The sequence below is a fragment of the Oncorhynchus gorbuscha genome, linkage group LG08 (assembly GCF_021184085.1).
Source record: "Oncorhynchus gorbuscha isolate QuinsamMale2020 ecotype Even-year linkage group LG08, OgorEven_v1.0, whole genome shotgun sequence".
NCBI classification, from domain to species: Eukaryota; Metazoa; Chordata; class Actinopteri; order Salmoniformes; family Salmonidae; genus Oncorhynchus; species Oncorhynchus gorbuscha.
In genome coordinates, this window is record NC_060180.1 from 62,031,044 (window position 1) to 62,058,989 (window position 27,946).

Sequence of the window (27,946 nt, forward strand, 5' to 3'; positions counted from 1 at the left end):
GAGCTTGTGTGGCCTACCACCAGGACGGTCCCGTTCTGTGAGCTTGTGTGGCCTACCACCAGGACGGTCCCGTTCTGTGAGCTTGTGTGGCCTACCACCAGGACGGTCCCGTTCTGTGAGCTTGTGTGGCCTACCACCAGGACGGTCCCGTTCTGTGAGCTTGTGTGGCCTACCACCAGGACGGTCCCGTTCTGTGAGCTTGTGTGGCCTACCACCAGGACGGTCCCCTTGTGTGGCCTACCACCAGGACGGTCCCGTTCTGTGAGCTGTGTGGCCTACCACCAGGACGGTCCCGTTCTGTGAGCTGTTGTGTGGCCTACCACCAGGAGCTTGTGTGGCCTACCACCCGGTCCCGTTCTGTGAGCTTGTGTGGCCTACCACCAGGACGTCCCGTTCTGTGAGCTTGTGTGGCCTACCACCAGGACGGTCCCCCGCTTGTCTACCACCAGGACGGTCCCGTTCTGTGAGCTTGTGTGGCCTACTACCACGTCCCGTTCTGTGAGGCCTACCACCAGGACGGTCCCGTTCTGTGAGCTTGTGTGGGTCCCGTTCTGTGAGCTTGTGTGGCCTACCACCAGGACGGTCCCGTTCTGTGAGCTTGTGTGGCCTACTACCAGGACGGTCCCGTTCTGTGAGCTTGTGTGGCCTACCACCAGGACGGTCCCGTTCTGTGTGAATTTGACCATTTTCCTGTCCTGCTAAGCATTCAAAATGTAAGAAGTACTTTTGGGTGTCAAGGAAAATGTACAGAGTAAAATGTAAAATATTTTCTTAAGGAATAAAAGTAAAAAGTAAAAGTAGTCAAAAATATAGATAGTAAAGTACAGATACCCTAAAAAAACTACTTAAGTAGTAATTTAAAGTATTTGTACTTAAGTACTTTACACCACTGCCTACCACTTCGCGGCTGAGCCGATGTTGCTCCTAGACATTTCCACTTCACAATAACAGCACGTACAGTTGACCGGGGCAGCTCTAGCAGGGCAGACATTTGAAAAACTGACTTGTTGGAAAGGTGGCGTTATATGACGGTGCCACGTTGAAAATCACTGAGCTCTTCAGTAAAGCCATTCTACTGCCAATATTTGTCTATGGAGATTGCATGGCTGTGTGCTCAATTTTATACACCTGTCAGCAACAAGTATGACTGAAACAGCCGAATCCACTAATCTGAAGGGGTGTCCACATACTTCTGGAGATGTATTATAGTTAACACTCCCACTAGAATACATGGAGAAACAGCCCTGCAACACATGTACACATGAAAGCTAAATGCACCTCTTTTTAGTGATAAATGTTAATTTATATGCTTTTTGAAGCTGGAATCCCTAATGGTGAATCTGCCATGTCCGTTTGGGATATTAAAACAACCTCAAGAAACCGGAAATAATGAACACTGTTTTTTTCCCCCTCGGACATCATTGCACACGCGATAAAACAGCAAAATATGTTCCGCAAAATGTTTTTACCCCCCTACTCACCTCCGTTTGGACACTCCTCAACTCTGTTTCGTATAACAATAACAAAGGGACTGGGGAGAACAGAGGCGCTGGTTCCCCTAATGTGGATTCCATCTTTAAGCAGCTGTGTACTCTACCAGACCTGGGTTCAGGTACTATTTGATAGTTTACAGTTTTGGGACTATTCTATTGGCTCATTAAGCCAGGCAAGCTCTCAAACAGGCACAGCTTGGCTGTAGCTAGGTAGAACTGTAAATTGAACTGGAAATAAAATAAAATCTATCTAACAACAAAACAACTGTGCAGTTAGTGGCTTTATTGGATTAGGCTGCAACGAGGTTTAAATGGACTGTTTACATGTCATAATAGGCCCTGATTATGGTGGCGACTGATAGTGGGCGCTAATTTAGCAATGTGTCATCTTAAATGTGTCTAATTAGGATTTCAAACTAAAAGCACAGGGAAGAGTAATTAACCCACCTGGTTGGTTGGCACAAAGTCCAGGCCAGCCTCTGGCATGCCCAGGAACATGGCCTCACTGTCGTACTGCAAACACAACAAGAACACAACAGGAACACAGTTAGAATGGTGTTCACTTTACTTAAGAAAATGAGAGGGGAGAGAGAGAGGGGGAGACAGAGAGAGGGGGAAGACAGAGAGGGGAGAGAGAGAGAGACAGAGATAGAGGGGAGAAGACAGAGAGGGGAGAGAGAGAGACAGAGATAGAGGGGAGAAGAGAGAGGGGAGAGAGAGAGAGACAGAGACAGAGGGGAGAAGACAGAGAGGGGAGAGAGAGAGACAGAGGGGAGAAGACAGAGAGAGGGAGAGAGAGAGACAGAGAGAGGGGAGGGAGAAGACAGAGAGGGGAGGGAGAGAGAGAGAGACAGAGATAGAGGGGAGAAGAGAGAGGGGAGAGAGAGAGAGACAGAGACAGAGATAGAGAGACAGGAGAAGACAGAGAAGGGAGACAGAGAGAGAGAGAGAGAGAGACAGAGATAGAGGGGAGAAGACAGAGGAGGGAGAGGGAGAGAGAGAGGGGGAAGACAGAGAGGGAGAGAGAGGGAGAGAGAGAGGGGGAAGACAGAGAGGGAGAGAGAGGGAGACAGAGAGAGACAGAGGGGAGAGAGGAGGAGGGAGGAGGAGAAGACAGAGAGGGAGAGAGAGAGGGGGGAGACAGAGACAGAGATAGAGGGGGAAGACAGAGAGAGGGGAGAAGACAGAGAGGGAGAGAGAGAGAGATAGAGAGAGAGAGGGAAAAGACAGAGAGAGAGGGGGGGAAGAGAGAGGGAGACAGAGATAGAGGGGAGAAGACAGAGAGGGAGAGAGAGAGGAGACAGAGGGGGACAGACAGAAAGGGGGAGACAGAGAGAGAGGAGACAGAGACAGAGATAGAGGGGGAAGACAGAGAGGGGAGAGAGAGAGGGAGACAGAGATAGAGGGGGAAGACAGAGAGGGAGAGAGAGGGAGAGAGAGAGGGAGACAGAGATAGAGGGGGAAGACAGAGAGGGGAGACAGAGAGGGGGAGACAGAGGGGGAGAGAGAGAGGGAGACAGAGATAGGGGGGGAAGACAGAGAGGGGGAGAGAGGGAGACAGAGATAGGGGGAAGACAGACAGATAGAGGGGGAAGGGAGAGAGAGAGGGAGACAGAGATAGAGGGGGAAGACACGAGGGAGAGAGATAGAGGGGAAGACAGCGAGGGGAGAGAGAGAGAGGGAGACAGAGATAGAGGGGGAAGACAGAGAGGGGAGAGAGAGGGAGACAGAGATAGAGATATATAGAGGTGAGTGCAATGTTTACTGTTAATTTCTAATCGTTTCTGTTGATGTTTTTAAATGAGTTTCTTCTCAGTTGTGTTTATTTAACTTATTTAGGCGATGTAAACATACATTTCCCATGCCAATAAAGCTCCTTTGAATTGAATTGAGAGAAAAGAAAGAAGAACATTAGAAAAGAGAGAGGTAGAGTAAGAGAGAGAGTATTATATTAGTCAACTGATGTTTTCCTTTTGTTGTTGTCTTTGTTCAGGGTTCTTGTCTTTCCCTTTTCGGACAACTTCCCTTTGAAGGCCTTGTTCTCATCCTTATCGACTCGAGATGTCAGCAATTTAAAGCAATTAGCACACTAGTAATTACAAGCCACAAAGGAAAGGCTTGAACGCAATCCTTTCATGTGCAATCTGTTATAAAACAGAAAAGCCCCTCTGTCTGTCTGTCTGTCTGTCTGTCTGTCTGTCTGTCTGTCTGTCTGTCTGTCTGTCTGTCTGTCTGTCTGTCTGTCTGTCTGTCTGTCTGTCTGTCTGTCTGTCTGTCTGTCTGTCTGTCTGTCTGTCTGTCTGTCTGTCTGTCTGTCTGTCTGTCTGTCTGTCTGTCTGTCTGTCTGTCTGTCTGTCTGTCTGTCTGTCTGTCTGTCTGTCTGTCTGTCTGTCTGTCTGTCTGTCCATGCTGCATCTCCACTTACACTTTACTGCTTTGAGTTAGGCCTATAGTGATTCACCTCACACACGCGCACACACACTTTGGAAGCAACGGAAATGGAGATTTACTAGTATAGCTAAAATGCACATTCAAGTCTTAACATGAAAATGGACTGTATGTGAAGGATGCTATATAACCGATCAATATACATTCCATACAGTGAGGCATCTGACATTCATGGATACACATACACTACACAGACACTACACAGACACTACACAGACACTACACAGACACTACACAGACACTACACAGACACTACACAGACACTACACATACACTACACATACACTACACAGACACTACACAGACACTACACATACACTACACATACACTACACATACACTACACAGACACTACACATACACTACACAGACACTACACAGACACTACACATACATACACAGACACTACACATACACTACACAGACACTACACAGACACTACACATACACTACACATACACTACACAGACACTACACATACACTACACATACACTACACATACACTACACATACACTACACAGACACTACACATACACTACACAGACACTACACATACACTACACATACACTACACAGACACTACACATACACTACACAGACACTACACAGACACTACACATACACTACACATACACTACACAGACACTACACATACACTACACAGACACTACACATACACTACACAGACACTACACAGACTACACACAGACTACACACAGACTACACTTAGCCCTTATATCAGGTTGTAAGGGGACATTAGAATAAGACCAAGTGATCTGTGATAAAATACTTGAGTGCAATTGATTCAAAGTACAATACATTCAAAGTCAACATTTCTTGTGATTCAGTGCATATGTCCCGTATGATTTCATTCAGCCAATTGTTCTTGAATAAACACTGAGCCCCATGGTTTTGGCAGTGTTCCAGTTTAAATGTACGTAATGCATTGCCTTTTCCCCCTCTACCCTCTTAACATCTGTGATCTCTTAGTTCAGGGTGGCTTGCTCCACTTCTAACACATTATAAGTCTCAAAACAAATAAGCTACTATTCTTTTGATGCCAGTATGTATTAGTGAAATGGGTCTGTAGTAGGGAACTGTTTTGAATCCCCAGCCCAACTTGTGGAGTGTTCAAAGAATTCTCTCCCTTTCTTTAAAGTGTGTTTTAGATGAGTCAATGGTAAAGGAGTTGTCAAAAAGCAGCTGTATGGCACCAGTCTTGCTATAACCTCACTCACTCAGGGTGAGAGTAGCACTAAACTGAGCCTGAGCACAAATGGCTTCCAACAGACTGACATTTCCATAGGGTAATGTAATAAATATCATCATAAGGGATTTGTTCATATCTGCATTGGATACAAGATACAGAGTTGTGATTGGTGCTAGGACAGTTTTAGCACGAGCTGATTGGACAAAGAGCTCTGTCTCAACCTCAGCAGTAGCATCCTGTGCTAACCATCCCATGCACCTGTCCTGTCCTACAAGGGACATGCCAGGTGAAAAGCTAAGCCCATCCACACAGGTAGACACTGAACAAACGACTGCTCACAATTCGCCAGCTGTCACACCAATGCAAATGAGCGATCGGATGACTAAATCAACAAAAAGCCAAAACATGGTGTCACGGCTGACCTCTTGTAAGACGACCCCCCCCCCCCCTTCTCTCTCTCTCTACACAGAGTTTGGAATGGAGCATCTGCCTGGCAGTCCAAGGAAAGGGGAGGCTGTAGGGTTGTAACATAGACACTTATTCCTCCAAATGAACCGACACCTCTGCATTATTAATGATTACATGGAACAGCTGCATGTGTCCGTGGAACATGGAACAGACTCGCAACAGCAGCACTGGACAAACAATCTATACAAGTTCTATGAGAGCTGACTCTCAACAGTGTTTCTCTCTCTCTCTCTCAATTCAATTCAAAGGGCTTTATTGGCATGGGAAACATATGTTTACATTGCCAAAGTAAGTGAAATAAATAATAGACAAAAGTTAAATAAACAATAAAAAATTAAGAGTAAACATTACACTCATAAAAGTTGCAAAGAAATAGAGACATTTCAAATGTCATATGTATATATACAGTGTTATAACGATGTGCAAATAGTTAAAAAGCGAAAATAAATAAACATAAATATGGGTTATATTTACAATGGTGTTTGTTCTTCACTGGTTGACCTTTTCTTGTGGCAAACAGGTCACACATCTTGCTGCTGTGAATAGCACACTGTGGTATTTCACCCAGTAGATATGGGAGTTTATCAAAATTGGATTTGTTTTCAAATTCTTTGTGGGTCTGTGTAATCTGAGGGAAATATGTGTCTCTAATATAGTTATACATTTGGCGGGAGGTTAGGAAATGCATCTCAGCTTCCACCTCATTTTGTGGGCAGTGTGCACATAGCCTGTCTTCTCTTGAGAGCCAGATCTGTACATAGTCAAAGCTTAATATTGGGTCAGTCACAGTGGCAGAAGTACTCTCTGTTTTTTTGTTGATTCTTTCCAATGTGTCAAGTAATAATTTTTTTGTTTTCTCATGATTTGGTTGGCCTAATTGTGCTGTTGTCCTGGGGCTCTGTGGGGTGTGTTTGTGTTTGTGAACAGAGAGAGCCCCAGGACCAGCTTGCTCAGGGGACTCCTCTCCAGGTTCATCTCTCTGTTGGTGATGGCATTGATATGGAAAGTTTGGGAATCTCTTCTTTTTAGGTGGTTGTAGAATATAACAACTCTTTTTGGATTTTGATAATTAGCGGGTATCGGCCTAATTCTGCTCTGCATGCATTATTTGGTGTTTTACGTTGTACACAGAGGATATTTTTGCAGAATTCTGCATGCAGAGTCTCAATTTGGTGTTTGTCCCATTTTGTCATTTTTGGGTTGGTGAGCAGACCCCAGCCCTCACAAACATAAAGGACAATGGGTTCTATAACTGATTCAAGTATTTTAGCCAGATCCTAATTGGTATGCCAAATTGTATGTTCCTTTTGATGAGGCAAAAGGCCCTTCTTGGCTTGTCTCTCAGATCGTTCACAGCTTTGGGGAAGTTACCAGTGACACTGATGTTTAGGCCGAGGTATGTATATTTTTTGTGTGCTCTAGGGCGACGGTGTCTAGATGGAATATATATGTGGTCCTGGCAACTGGACCTGTTTTGGGACACCATTCATTTTGTCTAACTGAGATTTACTGTCAAGGCCCAGGTCTGACAGAATCTGTGCAGAAGATCTAGGTGCTGCTGTAGGACCTCCTTGGCTGGTCCTACACTTCAGATTCTATTTGACTTCAGATTCTAGTAGGGTGAGACCGGGTGCTGCTGACTGTTCTAGTGCCATTACAAATTTGTTTATATGTTGAAGACTTCCGGCGCCGACAGAGATGGCCGCCTCGCTATGCAGTTTTTTTATTTTTTTTATGTGTTATTTCTTACATTAGTACCCCAGGTCATCTCAGGTTTCATTACATACAGTCGAGAAGAACTACTGAATATAAGATCAGCGTCAACTCACCATCAGTACGACCAAGAATATGTTTTTCGCGACGCGGATCCTGTGTTCCGCCTTACAAACAGGACAACGGAATGGATCGCATGCAGCGACCCAAAAAAATGACTCAGAAAAAGAGGGAAACGCGGCGGTCTTCTGGTCAGACTCCGGAGACGAGCACACCGTGCACCACTCCCTAGCATTCTTCTTGCCAATGACCAGTCTCTAGACAACAAGGTTGATGAAATCCGAGCAAGGGTAGCATTCCAGAGGGACATCAGAGACTGTAACGTTCTGTGCTTCACGGAAACATGGCTCACTGGAGAGACGCTATCCGAAGAGGTGCAGCCAGCTGGTTTCTCCACGCATCGTGCTGACAGAAACAAACACCTTTCTGGTAAGAAGAGGGGCGGGGGCGTATGCCTTATGACTAACGAGACATGGTGTGATGAAAGGAACATACAGGAACTCAAATCCTTCTGTTCACCTGATTTAGTATTCCTCACAATCAAATGTAGACCGCATTACCTACCAAGAGAATTATCTTTGATTATAATCACAGCCGTATATATCCCCCCCCAAGCAGACACATCGATGGCTCTGAACGAACTTTATTTAACTCTTTGCAAACTGGAAACCATTTATCTGGAGGCTGCATTCATTGTAGCTGGGGATTTTAACAAGGCTAATCTGAAAACTAGACTCCCTAAATTTTATCAGCATATCGATTGCTCAACCAGGGGTGGAAAAACCTTGGATCATTGTTACTCTAACTTCCGCGACGCATATAAGGCCCTGCCCCGCCCCCCTTTCAGAAAAGCTGACCCCGACTCCATTTTGCTGATCCCTGCCTACAGACAGAAACTAAAACTAGAGGCTCCCACGCTGAGGTCTGTCCAACGCTGGTCCGACCAAGCTGACTCCACACTCCAAGACTGCTTCCAGCACGTGGACTGGAATATGTTTCGTATTGCGTCAGATAACAACATTGACGAATACGCTGATTCGGTGTGCGAGTCCATTAGAGCGTGCGTTGAAGATGTCGTTCCCATAGCAACGATTAAAACATTCCCTAACCAGAAACCGTGGATTGATGGCAGCATTCGCGTGAAACTGAAAGCGCGAACCACTGCTTTTAATCAGGGCAAACTCATTATCAAGCTCGAGACCCTGGGTCTCGACCCCGCCCTGTGCAACTGGGTACTGGACTTCCTGACGGGCCGCCCCCAGGTGGTGAGGGTAGGTAACAACATCTCCTCCCCTCTGATCCTCAACACTGGGGCCCCACAAGGGTGCGTTCTGAGCCCTCTCCTGTACTCCCTGTTCACCCACGACTGCGTGGCCATGCACGCCTCCAACTCAATCATCAAGTTTGCGGACGACACAACAGTGGTAGGCTTGATTACCAACAACGACGAGACGGCCTACAGGGAGGAGGTGAGGGCCCTCGGAGTGTGGTGTCAGGAAAATAACCTCACACTCAATGTCAACAAAACTAAGGAGATGATTGTGGACTTCAGGAAACAGCAGAGGGAACACCCCCCTATCCACATCGATGGAACAGTAGTGGAAAGGGTAGCAAGTTTGAAGTTCCTCGGCATACACATCACAGACAAACTGAATTGGTCCACTCACACAGACAGCATCGTGAAGAAGGCGCAGCAGCGCCTCTTCAACCTCAGGAGGCTGAAGAAATTAGGCTTGTCACCAAAAGCCCTCACAAACTTCTACAGATGCACAATCGAGAGCATCCTGGCGGGCTGTATCACCGCCTGGTACGGCAACTGCTCCGCCCTCAACCGCAAGGCTCTCCAGAGGGTAGTGAGGTCTGCACAACGCATCACCGGGGGCAAACTACCTGCCCTCCAGGACACCTACACCACCCGATGTTACAGGAAGGCCATAAAGATCATCAAGGACATCAACCACCCGAGCCACTGCCTGTTCACCCCGCTATCATCCAGAAGGCGAGGTCAGTACAGGTGCATCAAAGCTGGGACCGAGAGACTGAAAAACAGCTTCTATCTCAAGGCCATCAGACTGTTAAATAGCCACCACTAACATTGAGTGGCCGCTGCCAACACACTGACACTGAGTCAACTCCAGCCACTTTAATAATGGGAATTGATGGGAATGATGTAAATATATCACTAGCCACTTTAAACAATGCTACCTTATATAATGTTGCTTACCCTACATTATTCATCTCATATGCATACGTATATACTGTACTCTATATCATCGACTGCATCCTTATGAAATACATGTATCACTAGCCACTTTAACTATGCCACTTTGTTTACATACTCATCTTATATGTATATACTGTACTTGATACCATCTACTGTATCTTGCCTATGCTGCTCTGTACCATCACTCATTCATATTATGTACATATTCCTTATCCCCTTACACTGTGTATAAGACAGTAGTTTAGGAATTGTTAGTTAGATTACTTGTTGGTTATTACTGCATTGTCGGAACTAGAAGCACAAGCATTTCGCTACACTCGCATTAACATCTGCTAACCATGTGTATGTGACAAATAAATGTGATTTGATTTGATTTGAAGAGGGTGGGGCTCAAACTGCATCCCTGTCTCACCCCACGGCCCTGTGGAAAGAAATGTGTGTGTTGTTTGTGTGTGTGTGTTGTTTGCCAATTGGAACAGCACACTTGTTGTTTGTGTACATGGATTTTATAATGTTTTTCCCCCCAACACCTGTCCTACGATAGTTTGGTAAAAAGACAACTTGACATTTGCTAAGTATATTGTTTACACTGAGGAAAGGTACGAGTCTGCTGTTAACGACAATGCAGAGTATTTTCGAGAGGTTGGTGTTGACACATATCCCACGGTAGTTATTGGGGTCAAATTTGTCTCTACTTTTGTGGATTGGGGTGATCAGTCCTTGGTTCCAAATATTAGGGAAGATGCCAGAGCTGTGGATGATGTTAAAGAGTTGAAGTATAGCCAATTGTAATTTGTGGTCGGTATATTTTATCATTTCACTTAGGATACTATGAAACCACAGGCCTTTTTGGGTTGGAGGGTTTGTATGTTGTCCTCTAGTTCATTCAATGTAATTGGAGAATCCAGTGGGTTCTAGTAGTCTTTAATAGTTGATTCAAAGATTTGTATTTGATCATTCTTCATCAAACCATTTCTCTCTCTCTCACTCAATCCCCCCTCTTCTTCCATAACGTTACATAAGGATGGGAGTAAACTGTAAACTGTAGAGCAAAGCCAACATAAACACCCAAGCTAATAAACCAATACATTGACATGCTGTGAGAAAAAAACAAACACATGAGGAGTGCTACTTTTGTTAGCCTTAGTGACTTATGCTACTGTTAGATAAACCCCAAATGTGTTCTGCTTTTGTTAGCCTCAGTGACTTATGCTACTGTTAGATAAACCCCAAATGTGTTCTGCTTTTGATAAAGAAAGGCTAACAGCTATATCATGTAATAAGTAGGGCATATAGAAACTCTGACCCCTATACTGATTGGAGTCATCTGACCCCGCCCATTCACTCAAATTAACCAATAGATGCTCTTTGCTGTCAACTATAAAGAGTGTCAGTGCACGAGACAGCATCCCATTGATCTGTTCAGGACTTCCTCCCAACAGTAATAGTCAGTCAGTCAAAGTGGTCGTAGTGACAACAGTTTCTCCCGCTGCCTTTTTTCAATATACTAAACACTGTTGCGCTGTGGGTGTGGCATCTTCCTCATCAAATATACAGTAAACATTGTAAAAGGCAAAACTAGAGAATAACCCAAGCCGCGTAGACGAGACCAATGAGAGAGAACCCATTTGATCTGAATGTATTTCTGTTGAACAGTTGGGTCATTACCGTGATGTTTATAGCCCCTGACAGGTCTTGTAGATTCCATTTTTTATTGGATGGTGTATATTGACCCCTTTGTCAAATTGGCTTTATCCATTTGCTTTTCCTGGCGCGGGATGATATGTGCCGAACTGACAGATCTCCTGCTCGCTGATACATACTGTAATGAAATAGAGTGAGTTCTATTTTCTGCCTCTGCACCTGTGCTCTGTCCTTTATTGCCTGGTTGTACTCGATAGGCTCCTGTGACGCAGATGGGCACGCCGTAATCTCCTTCATTGTTATAGTCTTTTTGGTCATAGAGGTGTAGAGGATGATTAAATGTTGTGACATACACACAGTGTCGTACCATGGAAGCTATGCTAACTTGCTAGCTTGCTAACACTAGTTTTCAGTGCAGTCTCTTCAGTGTCTGCAAACAGACCAACGCAGAGGACATACCTGTCTAGAATATCAGTCTGACAGAGTCCAAAAAAAGAAGTGGAAATTGTGATGATTTTTGTCATTTTCTTTCCATCTTACGCGTTCTGATGTGAATCAGACGGCGGAACCTATTTCACTCTTCATCGGTTTTTCTCTGAGAGGCCGGAGAAGAGGAACATAAGAGGCTCCTATATTCTGGGAGCTTTTTATGTTGCAACCAAAGGCTTATCTTAATAAAGTATGTCTCTATATGCAGTGGGTAATATTGCAGTTTCACTACCGATAAACCCAAAATAAAAATTAGGCCCAAATAATACTACAGGTTACTTTGTGTGGAGTGGTCAGATAGTGAGTCCTTACTAGCCTGTTGGTTGGCTTTAAGATCTAAAACACTACTACATCTAAAACACTACTACATCTAAAATACTACTACATTCAAAACACTACTACAAGTCACTTAAGAACAAATTCTTATTTTCAATGACGGCCTAGGAACATATCTCAAATGTATCGTCCCACTGCATATATACCAGCAGCATACCACCCTGCATCCCACTGCATATATACCAGCAGCATACCACCCTGCATCCCACTACATATATACCAGCAGCATACCACCCTGCATCCCACTACATATATACCAGCAGCATACCACCCTGCATCCCACTGCATATATACCAGCAGCATACCACCCTGCATCCCACTACATATATACCAGCAGCATACCACCCTGCATTCCACTGCATATATACCAGCAGCATACCACCCTGCATCCCACTACATATATACCAGCAGCATACCACCCTGCATCCCACTGCATATATACCAGCAGCATACCACCCTGCATCCCACTGCATATATACCAGCAGCATACCACCCTGCATCCCACTACATATATACCAGCAGCATACCACCCTGCATCCCACTACATATATACCAGCAGCATACCACCCTGCATCCCACTACATATATACCAGCAGCATACTACCCTGCATCCCACTACATATATACCAGCAGCATACCACCCTGCATCCCACTGCATATATACTAGCAGCATACCACCCTGCATCCCACTACATATATACCAGCAGCATACCACCCTGCATCCCACTACATATATACCAGCACATATGCATACCAGCAGCATACCACCCTGCATCCCACTACATATATACCAGCAGCATACCACCCTGCATCCCACTGACTATATACCAGCTCATACCACCCTGCATCCCACTGCATATATACCAGCAGCATACCACCCTGCATCCCACTACATATATACCAGCAGTTTACCACCCTGCATCCCACTGCATATATACCAGCAGCATACCACCCTGACTGTTATATGGGACCATATATTCCAGCAGCCCAAATGCATACTACATATACAGCAGCCTTGCCACTGACATATTCAGGATTGTGATGATTTTTGTTGAATTTCAGGCTTCAAACATATCAGATGCCGATTTTAAAACGTATTTCTGATGTGAAAATCCACAACAAGGCATTCAAACTAAAAATTAAAACTCTATTTTTTTCAAACTTTTGCAACAAATCAGGAACATTTTCTGAAAAATTGGCCATTTGCGATTGGAATTTCAAACTTTTTAACCAGTTCTTGCAAAACTGCATAATAAATGACCATGCATCTCTTCAGTCATTCTCCCTGTATCCCACTACTTTGTAGCGCCACCTTTTGCTGCGATTACAGCTGTTTAAATTGTCTTGTTGGACCCCAGTCTCTATCAGTTTTGCACATCGAGAGACTGACAATTTTCCCATTTTTCCTTGCAAAACATCTCCTTGCTCCAGCTCAGTGAGGTTGGATGGAGAGCATTTACTGAACAGCATCCAGTTTGCAGTTCTTTCCACAGATTCTCGATTGGATTCAGGTCTGGACTTTGACATTCTAACACCTGGATATAACATTTATTTTTGAACCATTCCATTGTAGATTCTTATGTTTTTATGTCATCTTGGATCATTGGAAGACAAATCTCCGTCCCAGTCTCAGATCTTTTGCAGACTCCATTAGCATTTTCTTCCAGAATGGTCCTGTATTTGGCTCACCCTTCCCATGACATTTTACCACCATCTTCCCTGTCCCTGCTGAAGAAAAGCAGGCCCAAACCATGATGCTGCCACCACCATGTTTGACAGTACCAGGCCCTGGGTGTGTTCAGCATATGACCCTGCATCCCACTACATATACAGTGCCCAAACATAACATTTTTGTTGCCACCCTGCATTAAACTTCAATTTTGTCCCACTGCATTGGTTTCATCTGACCAGAGCATACCAAGATTTGGTGTGTCTACCCCAGGTGGCATTGTGCAGCAGAACTTTACAACAACACTTTTATATGGATAGTGGATAATGGCTTTCTTCTTGCCACTCTTCCATAAACATTGGCCAGATTCATATATACGGCTGATTGTTGTCCTACTGACAGAGTAATTTTGCTCCCACCTCAGCTGTAAATCTCTGCAATTCATCCAGAGTGATCATCCCACTGACTTGGCTGCATCTCTGATCAGTCTTCATCTCCTGAAGCCGTGTTTGAAAGTTTAGGGGACAGGCCAGGTCTTGGCAGATTTGCAGTGGTCTGATACTCCTTCCATTTCAATATTATCACTTGCAAAAGTGCTCCTTGGATATAAAGCTGCATAGGAAATTTTTTGTTCCACAATCCAGTCCCACTGCATATATACCAGCAGCATACCACCCTGCATCCCACTGCATATATACCAGCAGCATACCACCCTGCATCCCACTACATATATACCAGCAGCATACCACCCTGCATCCCACTACATATATACCAGCAGCATACCACCCTGCATCCCACTGCATATATACCAGCAGCATACCACCCTGCATCCCACTACATATATACCAGCAGCATACCACCCTGCATTCCACTGCATATATACCAGCAGCATACCACCCTGCATCCCACTACATATATACCAGCAGCATACCACCCTGCATCCCACTGCATATATACCAGCAGCATACCACCCTGCATCCCACTGCATATATACCAGCAGCATACCACCCTGCATCCCACTACATATATACCAGCAGCATACCACCCTGCATCCCACTACATATATACCAGCAGCATACCACCCTGCATCCCACTACATATATACCAGCAGCATACTACCCTGCATCCCACTACATATATACCAGCAGTATACCACCCTGCATCCCACTGCATATATACTAGCAGCATACCACCCTGCATCCCACTACATATATACCAGCAGAATACCACCCTGCATCCCACTGCATATATACCAGCAGCATACCACCCTGCATCCCACTACATATACACCAGCAGCATACCACCCTGCATCCCACTACATATATACCAGCAGCATACCACCCTGCATCCCACTGACTATATACCAGCAGCATACCACCCTGCATCCCACTGCATATATTCCAGCAGCATACCACCCTGCATCCCACTACATATACAGTGCCTTGCAAAAGTATTCGGCCCCCTTGAACTTTGCGACCTTTTGCCACATTTCAGGCTTCAAACATAAAGATATAAAACTGTATTTTTTTGTGAAGAATCAACAACAAGTGGGACACAATCATGAAGTGGAACGACATTTATTGGATATTTCAAACTTTTTTAACAAATCAAAAACTGAAAAATTGGGCGTGCAAAATTATTCAGCCCCCTTAAATTAATACTTTGTAGCGCCACCTTTTGCTGCGATTACAGCTGTAAGTCGCTTGGGGTATGTCTCTATCAGTTTTGCACATCGAGAGACTGACATATTTTCCCATTCCTCCTTGCAAAACAGCTCGAGCTCAGTGAGGTTGGATGGAGAGCATTTGTGAACAGCAGTTTTCAGTTCTTTCCACAGATTCTCGATTGGATTCAGGTCTGGACTTTGACATTCTAACACCTGGATATGTTTATTTTTGAACCATTCCATTGTAGATTTTGCTTTATGTTTTGGATCATTGTCTTGTTGGAAGACAAATCTCCGTCCCAGTCTCAGATCTTTTGCAGACTCCATTAGGTTTTCTTCCAGAATGGTCCTGTATTTGGCTCCATCCATCTTCCCATCAATTTTAACCATCTTCCCTGTCCCTGCTGAAGAAAAGCAGGCCCAAACCATGATGCTGCCACCACCATGTTTGACAGTGGGGATAGGGTGTGTTCAGGGTGATGAGCTGTGTTGCTTTTACGCCAAACATAACATTTTGCATTGTTGCCAAAAAGTTCAATTTTGGTTTCATCTGACCAGAGCACCTTCTTCTACATGTTTGGTGTGTCTCCCAGGTGGCTTGTGGCAAACTTTAAACAACACTTTTTATGGATATCTTTAAGAAATGGCTTTCTTCTTGCCACTCTTCCATAAAGGCCAGATTTGTGCAATATACGGCTGATTGTTGTCCTATGGACAGAGTCTCCCACCTCAGCTGTAGATCTCTGCAGTTCATCCAGAGTGATCATGGGCCTCTTGGCTGCATCTCTGATCAGTCTTCTCCTTGTATGAGCTGAAAGTTTAGAGGGACGGCCAGGTCTTGGCAGATTTGCAGTGGTCTGATACTCCTTCCATTTCAATATTATCACTTGCACAGTGCTCCTTGGGATGTCTAAAGCTTGGGAAATCTTTTTGTATCCAAATCCGGCTTTAAACTTCTTCACAACAGTATCTCGGACCTGCCTGGTGTGTTCCTTGTTCTTCATGATGCTCTCTGTGCTTTTAACGGACCTCTGAGACTATCACAGTGCAGGTGCATTTATACGGAGACTTAATTACACACAGGTGGATTGTATTTATCATCATTAGTCATTTAGGTCAACATTGGATCATTCAGAGATCCTCACTGAACTTCTGGAGAGTTTGCTGCACTGAAAGTAAAGGGGCAGAATAATTTTGCACGCCCAATTTTTCAGTTTTTGATTTGTTAAAAAAGTTTGAAATATCCAATAAATGTGGTTCCACTTCATGATTGTGTCCCACTTGTTGTTGATTCTTCACAAAAAAATACAGTTTTATATCTTTATGTTTGAAGCCTGAAATGTGGCAAAAGGTCGCAAAGTTCAAGGGGGCCGAATACTTTCGCAAGGCACTGTATACCAGCAGCATATCACCCTGCATGCCACTGCATATATACCAGCAGCATACCACCCTGCATCCCACTACATATATTATATATACCAGCAGCATACCACCCTGCATCCCACTGCATATATACCAGCAGCATACCACCCTGCACCCCACTGCATATATACCAGCAGCATACCACCCTGCATCCCACTGCATATATACCAGCAGCATACCACCCTGCACCCCACTGCATATATACCAGCAGCATACCACCCTGCATCCCACTGCATATATACCATCCTGCATCCCACTACATATATACCAGCAGCATACCACTCTGCATCCCACTGCATATATACCAGCAGCATACCACTCTGCATCCCACTGCATATATACCAGCAGCATACCACCCTGCATCCCACTGCATATATACCAGCAGCATACCACTCTGCATCCCACTGCATATATACCAGCAGCATACCAATCTGCATCCCACTGCATATATACCAGCAGCATACCACTCTGCATCCCACTGCATATATACCAGCAGCATACCACTCTGCATCCCACTGCATATATACCAGCAGCATCCCACCGCATATATACCAGCAGCATACCACCCTGCATCCCACTGCATATATACCAGCAGCATACCACCCTGCATCCCACTACATATATACCAGCAGCATACCACTCTGCATTCCACTGCATATATACCAGCAGCATACCACTCTGCATCCCACTGCATATATACCAGCAGCATACCACTCTGCATCCCACTGCATATATACCAGCAGCATACCACCCTGCACCCCACTGCATATATACCAGCAGCATACCACCCTGCATCCCACTGCATATATACCATCCTGCATCCCACTGCATATATACCAGCAGCATACCACTCTGCATCCCACTGCATATATACCAGCAGCATACCACTCTGCATCCCACTGCATATATACCAGCAGCATACCACCCTGCATCCCACTGCATATATACCAGCAGCATACCACCCTGCATCCCACTGCATATATACCAGCAGCATACCACCCTGCATCCCACTACATATATACCAGCAGCATACCACCCTGCATCCCACTACATATATACCAGCAGCATACCACCCTGCATCCCACTGCATATATACCAGCAGCATACCACCCTGCATCCCACTGCATATATACCAGCAGCATACCACCCTGCATCCCACTACATATATACCAGCAGCATACGACTCTGCATCCCACTGCATATATACCAGCAGCATACCACTCTGCATCCCACTGCATATATACCAGCAGCATACCACTCTGCATCCCACTGCATATATACCAGCAGCATACCACTCTGCATCCCACTGCATATATACCAGCAGCATACCACCCTGCATCCCACTGCATATATACCAGCAGCATACCACCCTGCACCCCACTGCATATATACCAGCAGCATACCACCCTGCATCCCACTGCATATATACCAGAAGCATACCACCCTGCACCCCACTGCATATATACCAGCAGCATACCACCCTGCATCCCACTGCATATATACCAGCAGCATACCACCCTGCACCCCACTGCATATATACCAGCAGCATACCACCCTGCATCCCACTGCATATATACCAGCAGCATACCACCCTGCACCCCACTGCATATATACCAGCAGCATACCACCCTGCATCCCACTGCATATATACCATCCTGCATCCCACTACATATATACCAGCAGCATACCACTCTGCATCCCACTGCATATATACCAGCAGCATACCACTCTGCATCCCACTGCATATATACCAGCAGCATACCACCCTGCATCCCACTGCATATATACCAGCAGCATACCACTCTGCATCCCACTGCATATATACCAGCAGCATACCACTCTGCATCCCACTGCATATATACCAGCAGCATACCACTCTGCATCCCACTGCATATATACCAGCAGCATCCCACCCTGCATCCCACTGCATATATACCAGCAGCATACCACCCTGCATCCCACTGCATATATACCAGCAGCATACCACCCTGCATCCCACTACATATATACCAGCAGCATACCACTCTGCATTCCACTGCATATATACCAGCAGCATACCACTCTGCATCCCACTGCATATATACCAGCAGCATACCACTCTGCATCCCACTGCATATATACCAGCAGCATACCACCCTGCACCCCACTGCATATATACCAGCAGCATACCACCCTGCATCCCACTGCATATATACCATCCTGCATCCCACTGCATATATACCAGCAGCATACCACTCTGCATCCCACTGCATATATACCAGCAGCATACCACTCTGCATCCCACTGCATATATACCAGCAGCATACCACCCTGCATCCCACTGCATATATACCAGCAGCATACCACCCTGCATCCCACTGCATATATACCAGCAGCATACCACCCTGCATCCCACTACATATATACCAGCAGCATACGACTCTGCATCCCACTGCATATATACCAGCAGCATACCACTCTGCATCCCACTGCATATATACCAGCAGCATACCACTCTGCATCCCACTGCATATATACCAGCAGCATACCACTCTGCATCCCACTGCATATATACCAGCAGCATACCACCCTGCATCCCACTGCATATATACCAGCAGCATACCACCCTGCACCCCACTGCATATATACCAGCAGCATACCACCCTGCATCCCACTGCATATATACCAGAAGCATACCACCCTGCACCCCACTGCATATATACCAGCAGCATACCACCCTGCATCCCACTGCATATATACCAGCAGCATACCACCCTGCACCCCACTGCATATATACCAGCAGCATACCACCCTGCATCCCACTGCATATATACCAGCAGCATACCACCCTGCACCCCACTGCATATATACCAGCAGCATACCACCCTGCATCCCACTGCATATATACCAGCAGCATACCACCCTGCACCCCACTGCATATATACCAGCAGCATACCACCCTGCATCCCACTGCATATATACCATCCTGCATCCCACTGCATATATACCAGCAGCATACCACTCTGCATCCCACTGCATATATACCAGCAGCATACCACTCTGCATCCCACTGCATATATACCAGCAGCATACCACCCTGCATCCCACTGCATATATACCAGCAGCATACCACCCTGCATCCCACTGCATATATACCAGCAGCATACCACCCTGCATCCCACTACATATATACCAGCAGCATACCACCCTGCATCCCACTACATATATACCAGCAGCATACCACCCTGCATCCCACTGCATATATACCAGCAGCATACCACCCTGCATCCCACTGCATATATACCAGCAGCATACCACCCTGCATCCCACTACATATATACCAGCAGCTACGACTCTGCATCCCACTGCATATATACCAGCAGCATACCACTCTGCATCCCACTGCATATATACCAGCAGCATACCACTCTGCATCCCACTGCATATATACCAGCAGCATACCACTCTGCATCCCACTGCATATATACCAGCAGCATACCACCCTGCATCCCACTGCATATATACCAGCAGCATACCACCCTGCACCCCACTGCATATATACCAGCAGCATACCACCCTGCATCCCACTGCATATATACCAGAAGCATACCACCCTGCACCCCACTGCATATATACCAGCAGCATACCACCCTGCATCCCACTGCATATATACCAGCAGCATACCACCCTGCACCCCACTGCATATATACCAGCAGCATACCACCCTGCATCCCACTGCATATATACCAGCAGCATACCACCCTGCACCCCACTGCATATATACCAGCAGCATACCACCCTGCATCCCACTGCATATATACCATCCTGCATCCCACTACATATATACCAGCAGCATACCACTCTGCATCCCACTGCATATATACCAGCAGCATACCACTCTGCATCCCACTGCATATATACCAGCAGCATACCACCCTGCATCCCACTGCATATATACCAGCAGCATACCACTCTGCATCCCACTGCATATATACCAGCAGCATACCACTCTGCATCCCACTGCATATATACCAGCAGCATACCACTCTGCATCCCACTGCATATATACCAGCAGCATCCCACCCTGCATCCCACTGCATATATACCAGCAGCATACCACCCTGCATCCCACTGCATATATACCAGCAGCATACCACCCTGCATCCCACTACATATATACCAGCAGCATACCACTCTGCATTCCACTGCATATATACCAGCAGCATACCACTCTGCATCCCACTGCATATATACCAGCAGCATACCACTCTGCATCCCACTGCATATATACCAGCAGCATACCACCCTGCACCCCACTGCATATATACCAGCAGCATACCACCCTGCATCCCACTGCATATATACCATCCTGCATCCCACTGCATATATACCAGCAGCATACCACTCTGCATCCCACTGCATATATACCAGCAGCATACCACTCTGCATCCCACTGCATATATACCAGCAGCATACCACCCTGCATCCCACTGCATATATACCAGCAGCATACCACCCTGCATCCCACTGCATATATACCAGCAGCATACCACCCTGCATCCCACTACATATATACCAGCAGCATACCACCCTGCATCCCACTACATATATACCAGCAGCATACCACCCTGCATCCCACTGCATATATACCAGCAGCATACCACCCTGCATCCCACTGCATATATACCAGCAGCATACCACCCTGCATCCCACTACATATATACCAGCAGCATACGACTCTGCATCCCACTGCATATATACCAGCAGCATACCACTCTGCATCCCACTGCATATATACCAGCAGCATACCACTCTGCATCCCACTGCATATATACCAGCAGCATACCACTCTGCATCCCACTGCATATATACCAGCAGCATACCACCCTGCATCCCACTGCATATATACCAGCAGCATACCACCCTGCACCCCACTGCATATATACCAGCAGCATACCACCCTGCATCCCACTGCATATATACCAGAAGCATACCACCCTGCACCCCACTGCATATATACCAGCAGCATACCACCCTGCATCCCACTGCATATATACCAGCAGCATACCACCCTGCACCCCACTGCATATATACCAGCAGCATACCACCCTGCATCCCACTGCATATATACCAGCAGCATACCACCCTGCACCCCACTGCATATATACCAGCAGCATACCACCCTGCATCCCACTGCATATATACCAGCAGCATACCACCCTGCATCCCACTGCATATATACCAGCAGCATACCACCCTGCATCCCACTACATATATACCAGCAGCATACGACTCTGCATCCCACTGCATATATACCAGCAGCATACCACTCTGCATCCCACTGCATATATACCAGCAGCATACCACTCTGCATCCCACTGCATATATACCAGCAGCATACCACTCTGCATCCCACTGCATATATACCAGCAGCATACCACCCTGCATCCCACTGCATATATACCAGCAGCATACCACCCTGCACCCCACTGCATATATACCAGCAGCATACGACTCTGCATCCCACTGCATATATACCAGCAGCATACCACTCTGCATCCCACTGCATATATACCAGCAGCATACCACTCTGCATCCCACTGCATATATACCAGCAGCATACCACTCTGCATCCCACTGCATATATACCAGCAGCATACCACCCTGCATCCCACTGCATATATACCAGCAGCATACCACCCTGCACCCCACTGCATATATACCAGCAGCATACCACCCTGCATCCCACTGCATATATACCAGAAGCATACCACCCTGCACCCCACTGCATATATACCAGCAGCATACCACCCTGCATCCCACTGCATATATACCAGCAGCATACCACCCTGCACCCCACTGCATATATACCAGCAGCATACCACCCTGCATCCCACTGCATATATACCAGCAGCATACCACCCTGCACCCCACTGCATATATACCAGCAGCATACCACCCTGCATCCCACTGCATATATACCATCCTGCATCCCACTACATATATACCAGCAGCATACCACTCTGCATCCCACTGCATATATACCAGCAGCATACCACTCTGCATCCCACTGCATATATACCAGCAGCATACCACCCTGCATCCCATACCAGCATATACCACTCTGCATCCCACTGCATATATACCAGCAGCATACAATCTGCATCCCACTGCATATATACCAGCAGCATACCACTCTGCATCCCACTGCATATATACCAGCAGCATACCACTCTGCATCCCACTGCATATATACCAGCAGCATCCCACCCTGCATCCCACTGCATATATACCAGCAGCATACCACCCTGCATCCCACTGCATATATACCAGCAGCATACCACCCTGCATCCCACTACATATATACCAGCAGCATACCACTCTGCATTCCACTGCATATATACCAGCAGCATACCACTCTGCATCCCACTGCATATATACCAGCAGCATACCACTCTGCATCCCACTGCATATATACCAGCAGCATACCACCCTGCACCCCACTGCATATATACCAGCAGCATACCACCCTGCATCCCACTGCATATATACCATCCTGCATCCCACTGCATATATACCAGCAGCATACCACTCTGCATCCCACTGCATATATACCAGCAGCATACCACTCTGCATCCCACTGCATATATACCAGCAGCATACCACCCTGCATCCCACTGCATATATACCAGCAGCATACCACCCTGCATCCCACTGCATATATACCAGCAGCATACCACCCTGCATCCCACTACATATATACCAGCAGCATACCACCCTGCATCCCACTACATATATACCAGCAGCATACCACCCTGCATCCCACTGCATATATACCAGCAGCATACCACCCTGCATCCCACTGCATATATACCAGCAGCATACCACCCTGCATCCCACTACATATATACCAGCAGCATACGACTCTGCATCCCACTGCATATATACCAGCAGCATACCACTCTGCATGACACTGCATATATACCAGCAGCATACCACTCTGCATCCCACTGCATATATACCAGCAGCATACCACTCTGCATCCCACTGCATATATACCAGCAGCATACCACCCTGCATCCCACTGCATATATACCAGCAGCATACCACCCTGCACCCCACTGCATATATACCAGCAGCATACCACCCTGCATCCCACTGCATATATACCAGAAGCATACCACCCTGCACCCCACTGCATATATACCAGCAGCATACCACCCTGCATCCCACTGCATATATACCAGCAGCATACCACCCTGCACCCCACTGCATATATACCAGCAGCATACCACCCTGCATCCCACTGCATATATACCAGCAGCATACCACCCTGCACCCCACTGCATATATACCAGCAGCATACCACCCTGCATCCCACTGCATATATACCATCCTGCATCCCACTACATATATACCAGCAGCATACCACTCTGCATCCCACTGCATATATACCAGCAGCATACCACTCTGCATCCCACTGCATATATACCAGCAGCATACCACCCTGCATCCCACTGCATATATACCAGCAGCATACCACTCTGCATCCCACTGCATATATACCAGCAGCATACCACTCTGCATCCCACTGCATATATACCAGCAGCATACCACTCTGCATCCCACTGCATATATACCAGCAGCATCCCACCCTGCATCCCACTGCATATATACCAGCAGCATACCACCCTGCATCCCACTGCATATATACCAGCAGCATACCACCCTGCATCCCACTACATATATACCAGCAGCATACCACTCTGCATTCCACTGCATATATACCAGCAGCATACCACTCTGCATCCCACTGCATATATACCAGCAGCATACCACTCTGCATCCCACTGCATATATACCAGCAGCATACCACCCTGCACCCCACTGCATATATACCAGCAGCATACCACCCTGCATCCCACTGCATATATACCATCCTGCATCCCACTGCATATATACCAGCAGCATACCACTCTGCATCCCACTGCATATATACCAGCAGCATACCACTCTGCATCCCACTGCATATATACCAGCAGCATACCACCCTGCATCCCACTGCATATATACCAGCAGCATACCACCCTGCATCCCACTGCATATATACCAGCAGCATACCACCCTGCATCCCACTACATATATACCAGCAGCATACCACCCTGCATCCCACTACATATATACCAGCAGCATACCACCCTGCATCCCACTGCATATATACCAGCAGCATACCACCCTGCATCCCACTGCATATATACCAGCAGCATACCACCCTGCATCCCACTACATATATACCAGCAGCATACGACTCTGCATCCCACTGCATATATACCAGCAGCATACCACTCTGCATCCCACTGCATATATACCAGCAGCATACCACTCTGCATCCCACTGCATATATACCAGCAGCATACCACTCTGCATCCCACTGCATATATACCAGCAGCATACCACCCTGCATCCCACTGCATATATACCAGCAGCATACCACCCTGCACCCCACTGCATATATACCAGCAGCATACCACCCTGCATCCCACTGCATATATACCAGAAGCATACCACCCTGCACCCCACTGCATATATACCAGCAGCATACCACCCTGCATCCCACTGCATATATACCAGCAGCATACCACCCTGCACCCCACTGCATATATACCAGCAGCATACCACCCTGCATCCCACTGCATATATACCAGCAGCATACCACCCTGCACCCCACTGCATATATACCAGCAGCATACCACCCTGCATCCCACTGCATATATACCATCCTGCATCCCACTACATATATACCAGCAGCATACCACTCTGCATCCCACTGCATATATACCAGCAGCATACCACTCTGCATCCCACTGCATATATACCAGCAGCATACCACCCTGCATCCCACTGCATATATACCAGCAGCATACCACTCTGCATCCCACTGCATATATACCAGCAGCATACCAATCTGCATCCCACTGCATATATACCAGCAGCATACCACTCTGCATCCCACTGCATATATACCAGCAGCATACCACTCTGCATCCCACTGCATATATACCAGCAGCATCCCACCCTGCATCCCACTGCATATATACCAGCAGCATACCACCCTGCATCCCACTGCATATATACCAGCAGCATACCACCCTGCATCCCACTACATATATACCAGCAGCATACCACTCTGCATTCCACTGCATATATACCAGCAGCATACCACTCTGCATCCCACTGCATATATACCAGCAGCATACCACTCTGCATCCCACTGCATATATATCAGCAGCATACCACCCTGCACCCCACTGCATATATACCAGCAGCATACCACCCTGCATCCCACTGCATATATACCATCCTGCATCCCACTGCATATATACCAGCAGCATACCACTCTGCATCCCACTGCATATATACCAGCAGCATACCACTCTGCATCCCACTGCATATATACCAGCAGCATACCACCCTGCATCCCACTGCATATATACCAGCAGCATACCACCCTGCATCCCACTGCATATATACCAGCAGCATACCACCCTGCATCCCACTACATATATACCAGCAGCATACCACCCTGCATCCCACTACATATATACCAGCAGCATACCACCCTGCATCCCACTGCATATATACCAGCAGCATACCACCCTGCATCCCACTGCATATATACCAGCAGCATACCACCCTGCATCCCACTACATATATACCAGCAGCATACGACTCTGCATCCCACTGCATATATACCAGCAGCATACCACTCTGCATCCCACTGCATATATACCAGCAGCATACCACTCTGCATCCCACTGCATATATACCAGCAGCATACCACTCTGCATCCCACTGCATATATACCAGCAGCATACCACCCTGCATCCCACTGCATATATACCAGCAGCATACCACCCTGCACCCCACTGCATATATACCAGCAGCATACCACCCTGCATCCCACTGCATATATACCAGAAGCATACCACCCTGCACCCCACTGCATATATACCAGCAGCATACCACCCTGCATCCCACTGCATATATACCAGCAGCATACCACCCTGCATCCCACTACATATATACCAGCAGCATACCACTCTGCATCCCACTGCATATATACCAGCAGCATACCACCCTGCATCCCACTGCATATATACCAGCAGCATACCACCCTGCATCCCACTACATATATACCACCCTGCATCCCACTGCATATATACCAGCAGCATACCACCCTGCATCCCACTACATATATACTAGCAGCATACCACCCTGCATCCCACTGCATATATACCAGCAGCATACCACCCTGCATCCCACTGCATATATACCAGCAGCATACCACCCTGCATCCCACTACATATATACCAGCAGCATACCACTCTGCATCCCACTGCATATATACCAGCAGCATCCCACCCTGCATCCCACTGCATATATACCAGCAGCATACCAACCTGCATCCCACTGCATATATACCAGCAGCATACCACCCTGCATCCCACTACATATATACCAGCAGCATACCACCCTGCATCCCACTACATATATACCAGCAGCATACCACTCTGCATTCCACTGCATATATACCAGCAGCATACCACTCTGCATCCCACTGCATATATACCAGCAGCATACCACTCTGCATCCCACTGCATATATACCAGCAGCATACCACCCTGCACCCCACTGCATATATACCAGCAGCATACCACCCTGCATCCCACTGCATATATACCATCCTGCATCCCACTGCATCCCACTACATATATACCAGCAGCATACCACCCTGCATCCCACTGCATATATACCAGCAGCATACCACCCTGCATCCCACTGCATATATACCAGCAGCATACCACCCTGCATCCCACTACATATATACCAGCAGCATACGACTCTGCATCCCACTGCATATATACCAGCAGTATACCACTCTGCATCCCACTGCATATATACCAGCAGCATACCACTCTGCATCCCACTGCATATATACCAGCAGCATACCACTCTGCATCCCACTGCATATATACCAGCAGCATACCACCCTGCATCCCACTGCATATATACCAGCAGCATACCACCCTGCACCCCACTGCATATATACCAGCAGCATACCA

The 27,946-nt window shown here is 46.7% G+C and overlaps 1 protein-coding gene across 2 annotated transcripts in view; it reads right to left on the reverse strand.

The window, feature by feature from the left end:
• Nucleotides 1-27,946, reverse strand: part of LOC124041944 (thymocyte selection-associated high mobility group box protein TOX-like) — a 112,145-nt gene that overhangs the window by 48,551 nt on the left and 35,648 nt on the right. For both annotated transcript variants that reach the window (XM_046360139.1, XM_046360138.1), the window contains exon 2: nt 1,941-2,006. In XM_046360139.1, coding sequence (XP_046216095.1) covers nt 1,941-2,006 — 66 coding nt within the window. The remainder of the gene's footprint in view (nt 1-1,940; nt 2,007-27,946) is intronic.